General features: G+C 42.8%; 1 protein-coding gene across 1 annotated transcript in view; it reads right to left on the bottom strand.

Annotated features, from left to right (window-relative positions):
• Positions 1–668: 668 nt before the first annotated feature.
• The window catches only part of LRGUK (leucine rich repeats and guanylate kinase domain containing), a 135585-nt gene continuing 124441 nt past the window's right edge, over positions 669–11812 (bottom strand). Inside the window, exons 18-20 of the mRNA XM_023737149.1 lie at positions 9052–9177; positions 2251–2399; positions 669–846 (exon numbers count right to left, since the gene is read on the bottom strand). Of these exons, the coding sequence (XP_023592917.1) occupies positions 707–846; positions 2251–2399; positions 9052–9177 (415 nt within the window). The 3' untranslated portion in view covers positions 669–706. The remainder of the gene's footprint in view (positions 847–2250; positions 2400–9051; positions 9178–11812) is intronic.

The following is an 11812-nucleotide window of genomic DNA, read 5'->3' as shown; positions in this document are numbered from 1 at the left end:
ATTGTTTAATAACACTTCTAATGACAAGCAATACATAATCAGAGTCCAAAAAGGATAAAAGAAAAAAGAATTATCTGATATTTGTTATCCCTTCCCATAGCTAAAGCAAGTTGATAACCACAAAAAAATCACAATTAAAATCAAGTGGAAGAGACTACCATTGCCATTTTTAAATGTAAACTTCCTTCGAGGAGGAGAAGGCCATTAATTCCCCGAGAGATGCAGTCCATAGCATGGTGGCCACAAGGTACATGTAACTCTACAAGCCTCTCATAATCAGAAGAACAAGATAATTCAATCCCTTAAAGTACACACTAGTGTTATAAAGGAACACACCGAAATTTTAAGAGCACAGTCACAGTTGGATATTTCCAAAAATCACTCCGCACGTAGCAATGCAGGGGTCTTGGGAGCTTTTGGCATTTGATGATACTTGAGAGCAGAAGGCAGCTGGAGGAATCATTTATAGCTGTGGGAAAAACTGCAATGACATTTTTAAAAGCTAAGAATAACTCATGTCAAAAAAAAAAAAAAAGACTATTCAGAGAAGCACAGAAGAAATTGATTGAGTGAATGAAGGCCAGTAGAACATTCTTTTGCAGGTATTTGGCTGAGTGAGAAAAAAGCTGGGATCCGTAAGGTAAGAGGAAGGGACTGGACGTGTTGGGAACGAGTTTCCATGTTAAGATCAGTTGTCAGCGCTGGGCTACTTGCGGCCCTGAGGGATGGGAGGGAGGACCGGTTTGGTGTTGGCACCTGGAAGACAGACGACTGGACCTGTGTGCTTTCCGCACTGGGAAGAGTCTCTTTCATGAGAAATCAGTCGTTTAGGTAGTGCTGTGAAACCTTAAGAAAAAGGACACGTTCATACAGTTAACTCTTTGCTTTCGCTAAACAAAGAAAATAAGCATTGCATGATATAAATACCAGAAAATTTTTAGAAGTCATTCATAGCAAACTTTTAGGAATGCAGGACTCCCAGACAAGAACAACAGGGGATGAAGTTCAGAGCATGTCATCTGCATGGCTGGGCAAGCCTTGGGTTGTTTAGACTCGGGCTCTTTGGCCCCATGACCAGAAGGTGGCTAGAGCAGGCTACCTTCCACCCAGCTTGGACCTTCTGTAACCATGCGCCCCAACATACTCTTTCACAATCATACACACGCAGACTCAAGCATGTACATGCACACACACACGCACACATACACGCACACACACCCTGCAGCCCTTCCTAGAGAAACTTCATCTAATACCGCCAGGTTTGCTTGTACAAGGTTGGTCTGTTCACCAAGGCTGACGGCATCAGGAGCTGGGGGTCTTCTGGGACCGTGGAAAGCATGAAGAGTTTGGAAGACAGAGGCTGAGGATGGGGGCATGGTGGCCATAAAGAAAGCAGGATTGTTAGTGGGGAGGAAGCAGTGAAGCAGGGTCGAGACAGTGGGCAGAAGGTTCTACAGGGAGCAAGAAAAAAGGAGTGACAACCAAAAAGCTTGACTGCACTGGGCAAGTCAAAGCACCTCAACACGTTCAAGGCAAAATGGACCTTCTTCAGGCATATTCTAGAGCAAGGAAGTCCTACTGCTTGAGAAGATGATATCAGGTTAACAGAGGACAGACAAAAAGAAGGCTTCTCCTTGTGTGCTTTTTTCCCACCATGGAGATATTTTTAACCTGGAAAAGGGTCAAGCGAACGTCCTAAAAGAATAAAAGGCCTGCAGAAGAAGCAAGACAGTAGAAGAGGTTGTCTCCTTTCTCGATCGGTTCGTCTCCAGACTCAGGTAAGTTCCATCCCAGGTACTGAGGTGACATGCATACGTGTCTCAGAGCGCCTGGCCTTTGAGCCTCATTGACAGGGAGGAAAGATTGGAGACAAATGGTATTGCTATTTTTAAATGGGAATACACTTTTGCAAACTAGCAAGTCTAACTTTAAACTTTAGCAAGTTCTAGTTTCTTAACCAGATGGTTTGTGCATTTAGAAAATGCTGGGGTGCCCGGCCCCTGCCCCCTGTAGGCAGTGGGGTCAAGTGGGCAGAGCAGCAGCTTTGCTCTGCTCTTGCTCTAACCCGCTAAGTGAGCTTGGGCACATCACTGGCCTCTCTGAACCTTGGTTTTTCATCTATAACAATGGAGGAGAAATAACCCCCCTGCCCCAGAGGGGCGAGTCTGACAGAAAACGTTCACTTGATTCAAAAAGAATCAGTGACAGGAAAATAACTGAGGAGAGAACCATGTGAAAAACGATGCGAACCTTTTAGGGCCTGGGCCCCCTCGCCATCGCTCTTTCCTGGTCCTGGGCGGGAAGAAAGGCTGCCCTCTGAGGGGTGCAAATGTCCCTTTGACCACGGACGAGACTGGGTTAATCCAGAACATGTGCCGGCATCAGAGGAATCTTCATCACTGCCAAGTGAAAAACGAATGATCTTTTTATATATATATAATTTATTTTATTTTTGTTGTTGAAAATATGCACAGCAGAACATACACCAATTCTACAGCTTCTACAGGTACAATTCAGTGGTGAATGATCTTTTTGAGATGCAAAACTATAATGGCCACATGACCTATTCCTATGACTTCACTGGGTTCCCTTTATCAAAGTTCCGTAGTTTGAGGCGGTGTCTCTGTTGAGCTGAAGTTTGAATGGGATCTGTAGCAAGTGCTAGACAGCAGCCAAACAATTACAGTCCAGCTGCCGTTAGGTCTGTTCCAACTCATGTGACCCCATGTGTGTCGGAGTAGAACTGTGCTCAGAGGGTTTTCAATGGCTGATTTTTCAGAAGCAGATCACCAGGCCTTTCTTTCGAGGTGCTTCTGGGTGGCCAAGAATCTCTGTATTTTGGTTAGCAGCCAAGCACGTTAACTGTTCCATCCAAGGACTCCATATACCAGCCAGCACATCTTAAAAGCATACTAAGTAGTGTACATATTAGCGTACGTGCCTTATTCATTAAACAAAACACATCTGAGTAACTTCTCGAACAAAGCATCACGCTAGGTGCTGGAGTATAAGATGAGTAAGGCGCAGATCCTAAACCCTAGGACCTTAAAATCAAATGCAATTTACATACTTCAGTTCCTGCCATTTCAAGGATAGAGCAAACAGAAGTGTGTTGGGGGGCCTGATCTGGACCATACACTGGGCATATCTGGTTTGGGTGGACTGTGATTTTGTTCTCCTTTTTAAGAAAAGGTATCCCTGGGTGGTGCAAACAGTTAATGTGCTCGGCTACTAACTGAAAGGTTGGTGGTTCAAGTACACCCAGAGGCACCTTGGAAGAAAGGCCTGGTGATCTACTTCCGGAAAATCAGCCATTGAAAACCCTATGAGCACAGTTCTACTCTGACCCACAGGGGGTCGCCATGAGTCGGAATCAACTGGATGACAACTGGTTACTCGTTTTAGGACAAGGTAAAGGTATGAGGTGGGTGCCAATGTGATTCCTACCGCCAGGTCCCTCTCCTTTGGAATTTTCGTTTCCTGGCTTCCTCCCAGGGAAGCTCAACATGCAGAGCCTCGTGAAGTTGTTGGGCTTGCTTTTGGGTCCTCGGGGCTCACAGTTCTGGACCCTTCACCCCTATGCGTGTGTCTCATCCCCGCCAAGTTTGCTCTCATTAAAGAATCTGAAATTGATCACGTGAAAATGGCTGATACTGAAACCATTACTTTTTGGAGGCACGCCGCATTTTAACATGGTCCAAAGTCTTAAGATAAGGGAATGCAAATCTAGTGGCTGATTTTCAGGCATGAACCAGGGGGTGGGAGAGATTTACTCAGTGAAGTTTCCTCAGTAAATGTTCAAGTCACATCATGAGGAATCCCTGACTCAGTCTGCAAATAAGGATAGCTCAGATCCTGGCTGACAGGAAGCTAGACACGCTCCTCTCCTCTCCCTGGCAGATAACCCAATAGGCAGGGTAAGCACAGTGCTTACTGGGCTTACCAGATCATCTGTAGTGAACAATTTCACATGGAAAATTGTTCACTACAGATTAGTAAGTAAGCACAAGTAAGCCTGTGCTTACCTTGCTTATTGGGTCATCTGCCCCTGTCAGGAATTGGAAATTTGAAAAGAGGCTTTGATTCTGTAGGAAGGTGCTGTAAGTTGGGAGAGAGGCAGATGGCAGCCATACCTACAAGTCGAATTTTTGTTGTGGTGAAAAAATGTGAAATTTGTTCACTACAGATGATCTGGTAAGCAAGGTAAGCACCGTGCTTACCTTGCCTATTGGATAATCTGCCCCTGCCCTGACCCATCCACTTCCCCTCTAGCCTTGGGACCCTACCATTTGTTTTAGCTCTTGCCCCTCTTTTCTGTCACTCTTCCCTCAAATCATCTGTAATGCCAGCGTTGAGTAGGTGCAGGGGACACACACGAAAGAGTGATCTAGAACCTGCCCTGGTACAGCTTACAGGCCTGCTGGCTTATTCAATCACACAAACACTTTATTATGATTGTGTGAGTGACATGAGGCTAGAAGAGGCTACATGAGGGATGCCAGGCAGGTCTCCTTGAAGAAGTGACATTGTAGTTAAGACCAGAGAGGTGAATTAGCCAAACAAAAGGGGAAGGTGGGGTGGAGGCTGGGACTGGAGCAGAGGAAGAATATTCTAAGCAGAGGGAGCATCATGACTGAAGGCCCGCCCTGGAGGCCAGATGTCCTTTCTCTAAGTTAACAGTTATAGGAATGCTTCCTAGGCAAGGTGGGCATCAGCAGTGGTAGGAAGAAGCTTGCTTGGGAGACTAACCGGTCAAAGACAAAAAGGGGAGTTACTTTCAGAGAGAAGACTCAAGGGTGGGAATGAGTAATGCAACTAATGGAAGGGCAAGATGGGTGGGATGGCGAGAGTGGGAATTGGGTTCTGGGATTTACCATCATTGGACCTGGGGGACTGGGGGTTGTGGCTCAAGTGATGGGCAGTGCTCCTGAGAAGGGACAGGGGCTTGGGTGCTAGTTTGTGGCTGGAATCTAGAACCAGCTCTCCAGCAGATGGTCTATTCTATCCAGAACCAGATCTCCAGCAGAAGGTCTATTCTATCCAGAAGCAGCTCTCCAGCAGATGGTCTATTCTATCCAGAACCAGCTCTCCAGCAGGTCTTTATTCTGGTATTTATTCTATCCAGAACCGGCTCTCCAGCAGACGGTCTATTCTGTACAGAACTGGCTATCCAATAGACGGCCTATTCTGTCCAGAACTAGCTCAATATCAGTTGACCTATTCTATCCAGAACAGGCTCTCCAGCAGGTGGTCTATTCTGTCCAGAACCATCTCTCCAGTAAATGGCCTATTCTGGCCAGAACTGGCTCTCCAGCAGATGGCCTATTCTATCCAGAACAACTCTATATCAGATGGCCTATTTTGTCCAGCAGGTGGTCTATTCTGTCCAGAACCAGCTCTCTGGCAGATGGCCTATTCTGTCCAGAACTGACTCTCCAGCAGATGGCCTCTTCTGTCTAGAACTGGCTGTCCAGCAGATGGTCTATTTTATCCAGAACCAGCTCTCCTGGACAGCTTTCACACTGCTGAATATGACTGCTGCTTCCCATCAACTCCAGCTAGTGCTAGATGGCACCAATGTTCCCAGACAGAAATATTCCAGGATAGGGCCATTTCCCTGCACCCAGACATTCTGTTTACAAGTTTTGAGTACTTGGTATCAGCTAGTAGAGGAGTCTAATTGCTTCCTTGAAGGAGGTGGTCCATCCTACCAGCTTGGGCTGAGTTCCTGGGTCTGTCTTCTCTTTGCTGGACAAAAGTTTTTGGAACCCCGTCACGAATTCCTGGCCTTTTCAGGGAGAACATCCATGCTCCTGGAAGACCTTGTTTTCCAACCTCTTGCTCCCTCCTAGGGTAATTGAGCATGTCCAAGAAGCACTGCCAAGAGAGTTTAAACTGAGACCAATACTGCCAACATCTGGGATTTCCAGTGACTGAACTACTCTTCCTTCAACTCCTTGCACTGGAAAAGCACCATTACTAACCTATGCTTGGGATCTTCTCTCTAGATTTATACTTAGACCGAGTCTTTTCTCCTAATGCAGCTTTTTACATTTTATGGGCTAGATCTTCATTCTAATGATAGAAGCATAAAGATGTTCTCCCTATTTTAGTGAAAAACATAATAATCCATAGATTTTATGGCAAAATCTCTAAAGTGGTATAATAAACATATATTATTTTGCAAAAAAAAAAAGAAGGCCAAGAAAAATTTCACTGGATTTTTAATGCATATGTTCTGGTACCTTGCTTTTGAAAAAGAACATGTCTTCATTTAAAATGGATCATAGAGCAAGTTCTCCCCTTTCCACAATTACTGCTCCTTGGTGTTAAAGAAAGTATTAAATGAAAATGCTTAGAAAGTCAGAAGTAAGAAAATGGTGGCGTTGAAAGACATGTTTACCACCACTCAGGTCTGACCCTTTTTCTGTGGGAACAGATGATGAAGAAGCCCACTGCAGCCTATTAGAGATTTGTTTTCTTTGTCTCACTGTATTCCCATCAGCCTATCTTACTTTTACTACAGATTCAGAGTTCAGACAAATCCTCAGAGATCCACAGTGTCAACATGGTTACAGCAGCCTAATTAACTCATTATCATGGTAGGGTCTCTAGCGTCTAGTGAAATGCACAGACTTAGAAGGGACCACTCAGAGGGCCGGCTCTTGTTCATCTTCTGGTTTATGAAAGGCAACCCAAAGGGTGTCACAACAACGCAGAGATGAAGGAAAGCATTGCTCCTTTTTTTAATTCTTATTCTTATTATGACACATCACCCTCATGTACAAAATATCCCTTTGCTTGGGCAGACGTTCTAAAGTAACTTTCAAAAAACTATATTAATACTAAAAAATTATGAAATACTCATTGTTTAAAATACGGGGGAAAAATTGGTCATAATCCCATCGCTAAAAGACAACAACCAATATTTTGGTACTTTTTTTTCAGTATTTTTGTTCTATGCATACACATGAATATTTTATAATCTACATTATGCTTGATACACATTTATCTCTCACTTTCATGACTGATTTATATAACAGGCATTTATTAATGTTTAACTCTTTCATTCATTTAAAATTTGTTTTCGCATATAGAGTGATGTGAGAAACTTACGTTTGTCTAAAGAGCCATTCTTCTCATTTATTGAATATTTCATCAAATTCTCGTGGATTTTAAATAGTTTTTTTTTAAGATATTAATATAAAATAGATCTACTCCTTGTTATATACCCAATAGACTTGAAGACTCAGCCAGGGACTGAAACAGATACACGTACACCTATGATCACTGCAGCATTATTCACAATAGCCCAAAGGTGGAAACAATCCAAGTGTCCACCAACAGATGAATGGATAAACAAAATGTGGCACATCCGTACAATGGAATATTATTCATTCATAAAAAGAAACGAAGTTCTGATACATGCTACAGTGTGGATGAACTTGAAAACATTGTGCTGACTTATTTCAGACACAAAAAGGACAAATATTGTATGACCCCACTTATATGAGATATCTAGAGTAGGCAAATGCAGGAGCCCTGGTGGCGAAGTGGTTAAGAGCTCGGCAGCTAACCAAAAGGTTGGCAGTTCAAATCCACCAGCCACTCCTTAGAAACCCTATGGGGCACATCTCCTCTGTCCTATAGGGTTGCTATGAGTTGGAATCGACTCAACGGCACACAACAACAACAGGCAAATGCACAGAGACCAAAGTTATTAGTGGTCACCAGGGAATGAGGTGAAATTATTGGAGAATGGGAATTATTGCTGAAGAAATACTGAGTTTCTGTTTGGGGTGATGTAAAATGTTTGGAAATAGTGGTGATGGTAGCACAACATGGTGAATGCAACTAATGTAAACTTTTTGATATATATTTTACAATTAAAAAACAGACAAATATATATATACACACACAATCTAGAAGTTACCAAAAAAGATAAAGAAGAAAATAAAAGTAATGAATAATTCCACCGGAATACCTGCTGTGAACATTTTGGTATACTTATTTCCAGTCATTTACGCTGCTTTTAGACATTCCAGAGAGACTTCCATGCCCACAGACCCTTCTGAAGAGTTCCTTACATGGTTCCATGTGACCCATTGGCCTGGCCACAGGTGACTGGATAAAGGATGGATACCTGACTCAGAGGAAGCTAATCTATATACCAGCCTATAACCTAGAGATGTATCCCCAGAGGGGCACCCCAGAGCAGATGGTGACTGATCCAACCACTCAGATCTTTTCTTGGGAAACTTGTACTCAAGATCTACAGAGAGATGGTCAATTGTGTGGCTGGAGCAGCACAAGCAGGAACAGGAAGTAATGGAATGCCCACAAGAGCAGAGCCCTAAAATTTGTGGTTGAGAGCCTGCTGTAGTAGACATGGGGTCCTCAACTTACACATATTCAACTTTTGAAGCACACTTTGACATATTAAACACTGGGACCTTGAAATAGCCTTTCACGGGTTGGACATCAGCTAGTAAACATTTTGAAATATAGTATTGTGCTAATCAGTGATCTTGGCTGCCAAATACAGAACCTACTCTGGCTACTTTGAACATAAAAAAGGAGTTTGTTGGAAGGCTCTCAGGTGGTTTATAAAATTAACGGAAAACTAGAGAACCAGGCTTAAAAGCTGGGCAGGAACCAAGGTAAGCTAGGAACCAAGACCTCAGCCGAGTTGTCCACCACGAGGAAGACTGGCGGAGCATCATTGCTTGCACTGCCAAACCAGGTGCCTGGGCATTCCTCTGGATTCTTGATTCTTCCACCACTGGAGACTTAAGTAATCTCTCTCCCACTGTCCCTGCGTCTTTGTGTCACTCCCTCAAGAGTCAAAGTCCCAGATAGATGCTTCCAATTGTGCAAGTCTAGGCCATATAGCTGTGTCCTATCTAGAGGGACACCCCTTTAAATTCTACTGTGGGAGGTGGGGGCGTGCTTCCTAGTGTTGGGATCCCTCGGAAGCCTGCGAAGTCATGCACGACACGCCTTAACGAACAGCAGAAAGTAACCTATTTCGTCCAACGAAACTCAACTCACCTCTGCCCAGAATGTGATCCAAAGGGAGTTCCAACATAATCATCATAAAACTCAAAACCTTTCTGTGGTTCTCCTAACTGTGTAAAATAACATAGATCACTGGTGGTAGGTGCTGGTACTGGACCCCTGAAATTGGAAATTTAAAAAAAGCCTAAGGATTTTATAAAGATAGCAAGTATACACTTATGTAATACCTAAACACTGACCATTCTATGCTGTATAAACGCAAATGCCAATAAAATCTACCTGGAATAATGTAATGTAGCCACTCCTATGCGTTCACTTCCTAACTTGCCTTAGACACTGGCTTTATTACATGTTAATGTGTAGATCGAAGAAGTTTGTATTATTGTCAATATTCCTTATCCATTAAGCCATTAACATAGGTACATTATCCTCCTGGTGATTAGTACATACCAAAAAAACCAAAAAAAACAAAAACCAAACCTATTGCTGTCGAGTCAATTCTGACTCATAGCAACCCTACAGGACAGAGGAGAACTGCCCCATAGGGTTTCCAAGGAGTGGCTGGTGGATTTAAACTGCCAACTGTTTTGGTTAGCAGCTGAGCTCTTAACCACTGCACCACCAGGGCTCTGAATAGTACATATTGTATTGTAAACCTTTAGTCTGTTTATTATGTAGGCCCAGCAATGTAGCAACTGCTATAAAAATTGAAATAGATGTTTTCCAATTTTGTTTATAACGTAATAATTGGAAATGGTACCCCGATAAGATACTTCTAAAAAGTCTAACATCATAGTCACAACTAAGCTGGAAAGTAAAATATTCCATCTTCATCTATTCATATGTATCTATAAACTCGCCTGTTCCCCAGCATGCCTGGAAAGAGCCATTTACCACTGGTAAACAATAAACCCTGCTGTTCTTCACTCAGACTTGCTACACAGAACTGTCCGGTGCAAAGCAGCCCAGTAGCAAATAAACGTGAGCATGTTCAAGGCAGCTGCCCTTGTGGTGATCCATTCGGAGCTCGTATTTGGTGCTACTTGGTTTCTCTGTCCACAAAGCTTCAGTGGACACGATCACTCTGCTGGTCAGTGGTCACACAGGCTCCAGCTTCAGCTGCCCTGGGGGACACTGCCTAGCTTCTGGCCACCACCCTCCTCACCCCCCAGTAGAACTTGGTACACACCACTGTCTGTCCTTTGAATCAAACTATTCAAAGAAAGCCTACAAATGTAGGGAAAATTAATCTTTTTTTTTTTATACTTTAGATGACAGTTTACAGAACAAACTAGCTTCTCATTAAACAGTTAGTACATATATTGTTTTACGACAATGGTTAACAACCCCATGACATGTCAGTACTCTCTCTTCTCGACCTTGGGTTCCCTATTACCAGCTTTCCTGTCCCCTCCTGCCTTCTAGTCCTTGTCCCTAGGCTGGTGTGCCCCATTAGTCTTGTTCTGTTTTATGGGGCTGCCTGATCTTTGGCTGAAGGGTGAACCTCGAGAGTGACTTCATTACTGAGCTAAAAGGATGTCCGGGGGCCATATTCTCAGGGTTTCTCGAGTCTCTGTCAGGCCAGTAAGTCTGGTCTTTTTTTGTGAGTTAGAATTTTGTTCTACATTTTTCCCCAGCTCTGTCCAGGACCCTCTATTGTGATCCCTGTCAGAGCAGTCAGTGGTGGTAGCTGGGCACCATCTAGTTGTACTGGACTCAGACTGGTGGAGGCTGTGGTAGTTGTGGTCAGTTAGTCCTTTGGACTAATCTTTCCTTTGTGTCTTTCGTTTTTCTCATTCTCCCTTGCTCCTGAAGGGATGAGACCAGTGGAGTATCTCTGATGGCCGCTTACAGGCTTTTAACTCCCCAGATGCTACTCACCAAAGTAGAATGTAGAACATTGTCTTTATAAACTATGTTATGCCAATTGAGCTAGGTGTTCCCTGAGATCATGGTCCCCACAGCCCTTAGCCCAGTAATTTAGTCCCTCAGGGAGTTTGAACTTGTCTATGGAGCTTCCATGACCTTACCCTGAACAAGCTGTGCTGGCTTCCCCAGTATTGTATACTGTCTCACCCTTCACCATAAACTGACTTCTTTTATACGGTAGCAAATACACAAAAACTTAATCTTATTTATACTGATTGTCGTTAGCATGGCGACCTCGTGTGTGGCAGAGTAGAACTGAGCTCCACAGGCTTTTCATGGCTGTAAACTTTCAGAAGCAGATTGCCAGGCCTGTCTTCCAAGGCGCCTCTGTGTGGGTTTGAACAATCTTTTGGCTTGTAGTCGAGCGCTTAACTGTTCTCAATAAATAGCTTGAAATTGTGGACAATAAAAAGAACTGAAATTGAAAAAAAATTTTGATGACTTTTTAGATTTTGCTTTGTTGAATTATTGCATTCTTAACTTGACTAACAAACTAAAAAAAAAAAAAAAATGCTTGCTGGTACTATTAGTAACTTTTTCAAAACAGGGACTTGTCCTTTCTATGATTCACATTTTCTAAAAGGTCACACAGAAAGGAAAATCCAGTACACTGAAGCCTGAAACATTAAGAAAATAAACTGTAAGCATTTAATAACTACACTCTTATATGGTCATTCATGTTGAGTAAAACTGCAAGCCTACATGCTCTTCTTCATATGTAACAGTTACTAGCATAATTATTAATTATATTATTAATATATATTTAATGTAATATATTAATGTAATGTATTACATTTAGTATATATTAATATATAATATATTGAAAAATTTATTAAACAAGAATATACTATTAATAAGAAGTACA

Source organism: Trichechus manatus, unplaced genomic scaffold (assembly GCF_000243295.1).
Source record: "Trichechus manatus latirostris isolate Lorelei unplaced genomic scaffold, TriManLat1.0 scaffold00097, whole genome shotgun sequence".
Taxonomy (NCBI): Eukaryota; Metazoa; Chordata; class Mammalia; order Sirenia; family Trichechidae; genus Trichechus; species Trichechus manatus.
This window is presented reverse-complemented; position numbering and strand designations above follow the sequence as displayed.